We start from the raw sequence: 10,899 nt of genomic DNA on the forward strand, positions 1-10,899 counted from the left end.
TGTCAGGTGGAGGTCCTGTACACAGGTTAGGAACCTGCGTGAGCAGTGGGACTTTGCTGTCTGTGACTCCCAGCAGATGTCCGGGTAGTTTAGGTCCCCCATGACTACCGCCTCTTTAGCTTTTATGGTCTCTGAGAGTTGCCTCAGGAGCCCCGAATCCCCTTCTTCCCCTTGATGTGGGGGTCTGTAGCAGACCCCTACCACCAAATCCCTTTCTTCCTGGCTGCAGGAAAAATGTCGGGAACAACACAAACCTCTCTACACAGCCTTGTATGACCTCACAAAAGGCTTCAACATTTGTCAACTGAGAAGTGCTGTGGAGGATTCTTCTGAAGTACAGATGCTCAGCAAAATTCATCACCATTCTCTGCCTGCCCCATGACTGTATATAAGCAGTAGTTCTCAGTAATGGATCTATCACAAGTCCCTTTAAGGTTAAGGCGGGCATTAAGCAAGACTTCATCCTGACTTCAACATTATTCTTAATATTTATTCCTCACTGTGATGATCTGACCCACCAACAGGCTTCCAGCTGAAGTGTAGCTAAGCTACCAAATGGATGGCAAGCTGTTTAATCTCAGCTGACTCAGAGCCAAAACCAAGCTCACGCCAACCTCAATCATTGAGCTCCATTACACTGATGATACTGTAGTCTGTGTTCACTCAGAAGCAGGCCTTCAAGCAATTGTCTACATCTTTACCGAGGCATAGAAGAAAATGGAACAGATACTTAACATTCAGAAGATTCCATCAACACGCTCTTACTGAGCAGTCCCCAGATCCTGTACCTTGGAAGCCATCTCTCACAGAAGGCTGACATTGACAAAGAAATCCAACATTGCCTCATACATGTATGTGTAGGCTTTGGACACCTACGAAATGGATGTTCAAAGATTGTGACATCAGATGCAAAACCAAGCTCATGGTTTATCAAGCAGCTGTGATCGCCACCTCTACTGTATGGGGCTGAGATGTGGACATACAGGAGACACCATGTTGTTACAAAAGTACCACGAACGCTGCCTACAGAAGACCCTTCAAGTCCAGTGGGAAAATAGATACACCAACATTAGTGTCTTTTCACAAGCAAACATCATAAGCATCCAAGCAAAGATCATCTGCCATCAACTTCACAGGGCCTGCCATGTCATCTGGATGTCTGAATCCAGACTCCAAGCAAGTTTTATTCTCCCAGGTCAGTCAAGGCTCAAGAGGAGGGCAAAGACACCCTTAAAGCAGACAGTTTTATCATTTGTTTTTCAACTAACCTAAGGCTTGGCTAATTATTTTTTTGTGGAGAACAAGAAAAACCACTACAAAAGGATATTTTTCATAATTTGATCAGAACATTTATTTCTGCACTGGTGTGAGTGTGACTACTAATATGTGTGCATGTGTGGGTGAGAGAGAGGCTATGTGACTCTAAGCAGCTACTATTGATTGGACATAGTACTTATACACTGCCCTCTGTTAGCAGCTGGATAAAGCAGATTCTAAAACTAAATCTTTATTTTATGTTGTAAATCTGATTAGTTTTATGCTGAAGTGTTTTCTCCCTCTCTCAAAACTCATACCCCCATAGGAATTATTGGGTTATTGAAATGTAATCTCAAGGCTATAATGGATTTGGTTTTACTTTGGTTATTTTTATTGAAAGAATTACTGTATAAAGTTAAACTGCAAAAAAGTCTCTTCAAGCCTTTGAGAAATCAGCAGCTAACACGGCCAGACTGGTCAACAGTGGAAAAATGTAATGAACAGGTCCGCAGTAGGACTTTGGCATAACAATGCTGAGCATTGCCACAGCCATCTTTTAGGCACCCAGCTCTTGCAATGGATTCAGAAACCCAGATAAGCTACCCGAGTTCCTTATGCAGTGAATGGGAGAGTTAGGCACCTGGGAATAGGCTGATAGTCAGCATACTAAGTGGAGGTGGCAAGATGCCTGCGTTAGCTGATGGGAAATGTTGAAGAGGGGCATGTCTGAAATCCTGCTTCTCTCCTGTATTTGGCTGCTTTTCTGCAGCCCTTGGTTAAAACAGAAGTGACTGGAATTCACAGACCCAAACCACTTCCTTGACTTAGGCACCTAAGTCATTCTTTTGGGTGCAGTGGGTCATTCCTGTAAAATGTGGCAATGTCTATCTTTATATACTCATCCATGGGTTAAACAGGGGTGGGCAATTATCTCAGGAGGAGGGCCGCTTACTGAGTTTTGGCAAACAATCAAGGGCCGCATGACAGGCAGCTAGGACAGTTCATTTAATATTAAATAAATATTAATTTTCTACATTTTTTAGGAGCCCTGCGGGCCAGATAGAATGGCCTGGCCGGCTGCATCCGACCCACAGGCTGCATTTTGCCCACCCCTGGGTTAGAACATTCACACTGGAAGTGGCAGCTGTAGGTTTGAATCCCTCCAAGCTAGGGAATGATTCAAACCTAAGTCTTCCACTGCAAATGCAGGTTCCCTAACCAGTCAGCCATTTATGTTGTTTTCTGAATGAAAGTGGTTGCTTTTTGCTGTGTTGAACTCACTCCTGTTGATGTGTATTAGGTATGGTCTGACAAAGGGCACATCTCATGGGCAGGGAGAAGAAAGGTGCAAAATTCCTCACCCAAGTTCTTTTTTGGATCCAGCCATAACAGCTTAGGTACTTACAAAATTAAAAGAAAGTAAGTAAGTATCTCTAAAGATAACATTGGCTTATTTTTTCTGATAGAGGATTTGGGCCTAAGAAGTTGAAACATTCAAACTCATAAGTTTTAATCTTATGAGTAATCACATAGACCAGTGGTTTTCAACCTTTCTTGGACTCAAGGCATCCCTCGGGAAAATGTCAGCTTTTAGTTTTCATTCATTGAATACAGAAAAATAAGAGTAATGCTCTGTTGCAGATATCCCAGAAAGACCACAGCAGATCAGAAAGATTTTAACACTGTGGAATCCTATTTGAAATCCTGGGGTTTATCTTGTGAATCATGTTTGTACACCAAACAGTGCTAACATTATGTGGCACCCTTGAGAGGGTCTCAGGGTGTTGCAGCACCCTGGTTGTGAATCAGTGACATGGACTTTATTTGGGTTATTCACATGCTTAAAGGTAAAAATATGTTTATATGCTTCTTTGGATTGGAAACACAGTGAAGCTTTTTGTTAGGGGGTAGACTCTTCACTAAAAAGTTCTCATTATGTTGTCTACAACAGAAAAAAAATATTCCTCCCCTCCCTCTCTCCTCCCCCCTCTCCCCACCAAAAAAACCCAGTGAAGTTTCCCCTTCTGTTAAATCTGAAAGTAAAATCAAATTAGTAAATTTCTACACAATCTATTTAGCCATAATTTTACTACAGAAAACCTTGCCCTGAAAGTTCATCTGAGAAAGGACTTGAACATTTAGAGAATACACTGCTATGTTTAATTTAAGCAGTTTTCAGATTATTTTATTCTGAGACTGATGTTGAAGATATTTTACTTTAGTTGGCTCCATATAAAAGTTGGCTAGATCTGTGTTCATGGGAAATGAAAGAGAATTCCCTGAGGAAGTCTCAGGCCAACAGAATTCCTGATGTAAAAATACAGGTGTTGTTGTTGATGCTTAGTGATACCTAATAAATTTATAAAGTTTTAATAAAGTTGTTCTCCTGGAACCAAAAGAAAGGATAAATAAGGCTGCGAATTGAATTATTCCTAAACAAGTTGTGCTCTGATCAGCATTTTGACAAATCCAGCTATAACAAGTATCCCATAGACTTGTTTTGTTTTGTAGTCAGAGCTCTGTTCTCTTGGGGACAGAAAATCTGGTGGTGGGATGTTGACAGGGACTCAGGCTTCAAGAGATGCCTCATTGCAGGAGTGTTTATGGATGTATTTTGCTTCAGACAGACAGCATGATTAGGGGAGCACAAATCAGAGTAGTCTCTGCTATTCCACCACTGAAAGGAGCAGAAGATGCCCTTTGCTGATTCGGCTTTACCTGCCCAATTAGGGTGGGTGGCTAGGGTAGGCATAGTGCCACCTTAATCCCACCACTTTGGGGGGAAGTCTTGTACCACAGTTAGCTCTTAAAGTGTAAATACAGTGACTAGTACTGACATTTCTTACATCCTGGACACGTCTACATGAGACACTATGTCACTGTAGCAACAAGCTATGGCGACGTAGCTCATCACTACAGCAATGAAGCATCAGCAGGCACTAAGCGTGATACCACCAATGCTGCACAGTATCTCATCACTACTGCACAGTAGGGTCGGAAAAGACCTGTGCACTGCCAGGACTGCACAGTACCAGCAGGGACTGCGCAGTCATTTAGTACTTACTAAATGGCTGTGCAGTCCTGGCTAAAGGAGAAGTCCTGTGCTAAAGCAAATACTAAATGACTGTGCACTACCAACTGTGCAGTGGGACACACCTTCCTTCTAGTGAATCTGTACATATCTAATTATAATCTATCCCTTTTCTTAAGTTGGAGGGACTATAATATGTCACTGAATAGCAATAATGTTATTAAACAGAATTTGGGGTCATAAGTGCCAAACTGAGAAGAGTTTTCATGATGAACATAATCCCTAGAGTTCTTCCCATAATTCTTCAGTTTGTCCTAATTTTCCCCTCTCTCTCTTTGCCTCGATCATTAAGGATGATAACTGGTGATATCTTAGATATCATCAAATATTGCTTGCCATGGTAGGCAAATGCCTCCAGGTATAAGACAGAGCAGTACAATTATATTTCCCTGTGAGCTGTCTTAATTATGCTGCCAGACCCCATGGCTTAGTATCATGCCAGGTTTGGTACATATCATAGATTTTCACTGATTAGCTCTATATATACTCTTTCATTTACTTGAGAAATACCTGCCTGCATTGCAATAAAATCTTCTGCTCTTTTTTTATTTCCAAGATTAACTGTCAAGATACTGTGGCTTTAATGGTCAGAGTTTTAACTGTTAAAAGATATGCTAGTATTTTTTTTAAAAATTGAGTCCTGCCTACTAAAGTGTGTTGTCAAAGTAAGGGGCACCTTGTTAATAATGGAAGTGCTCCTCTCAAAATAAGAGGAACTTATTAAGAAAAGCATTTGTGCTTGCTGAGAAGATAGTATTGTTACACAGAAACACATAAATAGCACTCCTGGAAGTCACATTCCTATTGATTGTTGGTAGATTAACAATTCAAACAGTCATTTTCAATGGACATCTTCCCTCAGACATCGAGATACGAGAGAAGGAAGAACACAAAAAAACATGGGCCCGGTTCGCACCTCACTAGTATGCTACGTGTTTGTAACTCCACCAGCTTGAGGGAGTTACTTTTAACTTACTCATTTACATTTTAATGGTAAATGAGAGGAAATTGAACACGATACTGAAGCCTGTATATCACTGATCTACTGATAATAGAGATTCTGTTCAAATTAACATGAAAGGCCAGACAGGAATTTCCCTATCTGATCAGTCTGTATTTCTATCAAATTGAATACTGTTAACCCACTACCAGTTGCTTTAGAGGAAAGTGAAAGGAAAGCTTTACACAAGGCAATTAGTCTCCTTATTGTGAAGTCTCTTAATCTCCATTTATTAGGTGACTTGCACCATGAAGCCTCAGAGTTTTATACCTCCAGTTTATTGACCCACTTCTTATCTAATGTAACTGCATGTTCCCATTATTCACACAAATGCCTCATCCTTCTTTTATTCACACTATCTTGTTATATATTTTGATTGAAAGGAAGAATGTCCCACTCAGCAATATCTTCTTATGAGTTCCAGAGTAATTATTATGTGATCTGTATATAAATGTTTTCTTTTATCAGTGCTTATAAGTTACTGCCTTTCAGTTTCATTTAAGATCCCTCTCTACTACTGTTACGCAAGTTTAAAAGATGAGCTTAATTTACTCTCTCCAAATGGAAGCTTTTCCATGCCTATAATCATTTTGTCACTTCTCTGCTTTATGTTTTTTATGTATACTTTAGTAAGAACTGAACATGGGATTCCAGATAAGTGTGTTGCTGTTTGATATAGCAGCAATAAAATATTGCTTACTGTTTTTTTTCTATAAACATCTTGTTTGTTATATCATTTTCTTTGCTGGGTTTTTTTTTTTACTTCCAGTGCTCAATTGAGCAAAGACTGTCATTGAGGTATTCATAGCAATGCCTACAACCTTTTTCCTAAATTTTAATATAGTTTATCTCTTGGGTCTAAAGTGTGTGTAGGTGATTCCTCCTAGTGTACTTTACCTTGCTTTTGTAATACCAGGTTTCTCCTGCCATTGTGTTGCTTTTACCTCCCTGTAGCTTTGTTTGTTCCCTCTGAAACTATTCAGTCTGTGCTAGCCTGGACTAACCTAAACAAACTGTACTAGTTCACAGATACGGGTTATTAACCTGATTAAATAAAGATAATGAGCTATGGGCTGCCCCTCACAGGCTGGATGAGTTCTAAGGAAATAGCTGCAAACTGTAACTTTGCAGCTGGAGCCATCTAAACAAGTAAAAGGTAAGGTAAAAATGCATCTAGACAAAAGACTTGGGCTGAGTCTGTCTACACATGAGAATACGCATGGACATTATCTCAAATAACTCCACTGACTGGGAAATTACTTCTTGTAGAGGAAGAAGCTTAACATTACCTTTACATACATGTGTGTATGCATACACATGAAAAGCCGATAACTTATGACTGGGTGCACAAAGGCATGAGGGTCCACTCCAGCAGCCAGTGACCACTGGGGCACAGGAAGACATGGTTTTTTGCCCTTTACAACCATCTAAAGCAGTGATTCTCAGGCAGAGTGCTGGGGCACTCTACCCCTTATCCCTGAAAAGATAAGCAGGGATGGGCAGGCTCAGGTTCCAGGTGTGAGGAGATACGGGTGAAATCAGGCTCTCCCTACCTGGCTGCTCTGCTGCCCCACACTGCCTGACCCCTCTGCAAGGAGGTAAGACCTGCAATAAATAAAGAAGTTTTTTAAATGGGTGCTGGTCAATTCACAAAAGTGATGATTTCTAATGTGGGGTGTCTTGAGTCTAAAAATGTTGGAAACCACTCATCTAAAGGGTGGTGTAGCAGACTACCATTAGCAGCTGTATGCCATATGGGAATTTCTCTTACTCAGAGGTAATACTAAAGGGGCTGGATCTGTTGTGTATTTATTTGATTTGTACAATTAGAGCATAAAAGGTAGCCACAAGGTCCAAGAACTAGACTGTGTTTTGTGAAACAGGTTTATACTAGGTTTGTGCTTTCAACATCTTTTCTGAATTTCTCACAACTTCTGCATTCTAAAGTCATGAAGCAGACCTATGAGGCAAGATATGCCTACCCTTGCTAAAGAAGCCCCTATCCATCCCTCATTTCTTTCTCATTGCTAATGATAAAAAGTTTCTCCCATTTACCATCGTTAAAATGCACCACTTTCCTGTACCTTTTGCTTGTTCACTTGATTTCCCAGTGCTCCTTAGGTGATCCTTCTAGCTTGCAGCTGTCTTCTACCACATGCATAAAGCAATTTGCGTAAGGAGATGAGAGTTTCACCATCTTTCAAACACTGAAATGTTCAGTGTTGAGTATGCTGGGTGGTTCCTGTGTTCTCTCTCTCAGGAGGTTTTAAAAACAGGCCTAGCTATTTTCCACTTCCGGCACTGCTGACTCTGAGCCCCTCACACAGAGATAGGATCACTGCTTGAAATCTCTCTCAGCCCCAGCAGACTTCTGTCAATTTGGTTACTCAGTATGAATATCCAAAGGATGCAACAAGCACATTTTATAAAAATGAAACAGATAGTCTGTTCTGGAATACGATATCTTATCTTGTGTTTTTTATCTCCTAGAATGTGAACCTATAGAAGCTATAGCTAAGTTTGACTACATGGGAAGATCTGTACGAGAACTGTCCTTCAAAAAAGGAGCTTCCTTACTTCTATATCATCGAGCATCTGAAGACTGGTGGGAAGGAAGGCATAATGGAATTGATGGCCTTGTACCTCACCAATACATAGTGGTGCAGGATATGTAAGAAATGTCTGGTTTAATATATCTGCACTTTATTGGGATGTGTTGGGGAGCAGGATAACTGCAAAACATGGGAGTATTTTGAAGGCTCAGCAACACTGAGATTTTGTCTCTAATGTGGATGGACCATTCTTTGCTTCATTTCCCTGGAGTAATTCTCTGAATGTCATCAATGAATCAGAGAATGCCAGTAGGCTAATCAACTATATCATTTATAGGAGCAGTGCCACTATGGTAAAAGGAAGAATATGCTGCTTTACTGTTTTAGTTTTACCCTCTGCTTGTAGCAACTGTTGTCATTAAGCATCTGAGTAACTGCGGCTAGATAAGTACACTGTTGTATTTTTCTACAGCACTCAGAAGTGTGCTAGGCACACTTCAAAGATGACCTGAAAGCATTACAAGTTAAAGTTTAAGGAGGTGGCACAAGTGAAATAAAAAGAAGCATTGTTAGTGGTTATTAGGAAGAGTTAATGTGGTTGCAGAGACACTCTTATTTGTTTACTTTTAATGATACAAGACGATAGAAGCCATGATGCCTTCTGCCCCCGAGAGTGACCTCTCAGTATATTTTCTTTTCAGGGATGATACATTCTCAGATACACTGAGCCAGAAGGCTGACAGTGAAGCTAGCAGTGGGCCAATAACTGAGGACAAATCCTCATCCAAGGACATGAATTCTCCAACTGATCGTCATCCTGATATATATTTAGGAAGGTAAGCTGAACACAGCAGTATGTTTGTATTGCCTCTCAGCCACCAAATTATTCCTCCACTCGTGCATCGCAAAGATTTCTTCACATGTTTTGTGTTCATAATGCAAACTTGTTTTATGGTTTCTATGTTTGTGTAGGCAAAGAAAGAGATCTGAACCCCCAGCTCCTCAAAGACGCCCCGGAAGAACCAATGATGGTCACTGCCCTGTACATCCACCACACACCCTCAGCAACTCCTCGGTGGAGCTAGGTTCCCCCAACACTGGAAGTCACTGCAGTCCTCGAGCCCTCCTTCAGAATCGTAACCTCAGCGCAGATAGTCCTGAGAGAAGACGTAGGCCTGGGCATGGCAGCCTTACCAACATTAATAGGCATGATTCACTAAAGAAAATTGATAGCCCTCCAATTAGAAGATCAACATCATCTGGTCAGTACACAGGTTTCAATGACCATAAACCACTGGACCCAGAGTCAATAGCTCAGGTTAGTATCCTTTTTTAATGCGCCTAGGAGAACATGTCAGTGACATCTCAATGAAGAGCATAATGCAGAGCAACCAGCTTAATATTCTATTGGATACAAAAAATCCCACTGAAATTTCTAATACAGAGCATGGGACAGGGAAGATGAACTAGAGGATCATGTATGGAAAAGCATAGGAATGAATAGAAATTGCAGTACCAGTAAAAATGAAATTATTTATAATTATGCTCCATTTATTTATTTAATTGCCTCTGCCACTTAGAGTACTAGAAGATGTACAGCTGTAGTTTCTCAGATATGTAAATCCCTGTGCTTTGTTGAAGGCTGGTCTAGTTTATTTAATTAATGTGCTGTTATATCAGAAACTTACTATCTTTGCCTCAAAGTATTACCCATAACCATTTGAAACATGCAAATTTGATTTCAAGAGTTCTTTTGTTTCTATATCAATTTACCAGTTTGACTCTTGTAGCTGTGCATAGGAAACCTAACTGTGAATGCAAATAACCCTGATTATGCTGACGCTGTACATGTGGGAATGGTGGCTGGTCTTCCTCAGCAGTACAGAACCTGAAACGCACAGATTGACAAGGGGAAAAGACTGGACTGTATTTACTCAAAGCTAAGATGAGGGTTTATTTCCCCCGTCAGCATGGGGGGAAAGCCCCTTGTCTTAGATTCACATACAGAGGTGGAAGGTGGTGGCAGGCAACTGCTGTGGCTCTGACTCTAGCCCTGAGTTCACACTGGGGCCAGAGTCAAACCCAAAGTAACCTGTTGTTCCCCGTCTGCTTCCCCTCTGCAGCTTCTGCTCCCTCCACTTCCCTCTTCCCCCTCCTTCCTGTCAGGTGCAGCTCAGCTCTGACTCAGTCTGGGTTCTCTCCCAGGCACAGGGTACAGGGAAACTGTCCCCTGCCTGGCCTGTCAACAGTGCTGAGACTGCTGCAAGGCCAGCAGGCACAGTGCTTCCACGTGTTGTGCTCCAGGAGGAAACAGAGCCCAAGTAGCATCTGATAGTAAAGGGTGAGGGGAAGGGAGGGGGAAGAGACAGAGACTGGGGAGTGGGGGAAAGGGGTAGATATTATGAGCGGGGGCGGGGGGCAGAGGCTGTGGGGAGCTGGGTGCCAGTGATGGGGGAACAGAAAAGCTGCAAGGGGAAAAAGTATGGGGGCAGAGAGTAAGCAGGTCATCTACTCCCAGCTACCTGATCTAGCAGTGCAGAGGGGATGAACGTAAGACATCATCCAAACATTACATTAGATTCTACACCTGAAAAAATACAACAAATGTATACATTTTCCATATATAGAATGTAATTAAGGGGGGGGTCTTAAATTCAAGTCTGACTTAGTTTCAAATAAATATGGTAATTCCATACAGTATCCCTGTTACTTTGTGTTACCTCCACTCATCATATCTTGGGCTGATAAATACGTTTACCTTCATCAAAGCTCGGTTCGTTTAAGATATTTGTCGGAGAATCAGAGCAGCGCCGGCAGCTGCTTTCTGACCACCCCCCCCCCCCCCCCCCCCCCCACCCCCCCAAGGCCGCAGAGCAGCCATGCCCCTGCCAGCCAGGCCCAGGGCACCAGCTGTGGGAGGCTCTGGCCAACCCCCTGCCTCCTGCACTCCCCGCTCCGGCCCACCTGCCCACACCCCCTGCCCTACACCAGCACCCCTC

General features: G+C 42.0%; 1 protein-coding gene across 1 annotated transcript in view; it reads left to right on the forward strand.

The window, feature by feature from the left end:
• The window catches only part of SRGAP1 (SLIT-ROBO Rho GTPase activating protein 1), a 112,909-nt gene that overhangs the window by 97,064 nt on the left and 4,946 nt on the right, over positions 1-10,899 (forward strand). The window contains exons 17-19 of the mRNA XM_025191417.1: positions 7,839-8,019; positions 8,602-8,736; positions 8,873-9,218. Coding sequence (XP_025047202.1) covers positions 7,839-8,019; positions 8,602-8,736; positions 8,873-9,218 — 662 coding nt within the window. The remainder of the gene's footprint in view (positions 1-7,838; positions 8,020-8,601; positions 8,737-8,872; positions 9,219-10,899) is intronic.

This window comes from Alligator sinensis, unplaced genomic scaffold, assembly GCF_000455745.1.
Source record: "Alligator sinensis unplaced genomic scaffold, ASM45574v1 scaffold713_1, whole genome shotgun sequence".
NCBI classification, from domain to species: domain Eukaryota; kingdom Metazoa; phylum Chordata; order Crocodylia; family Alligatoridae; genus Alligator; species Alligator sinensis.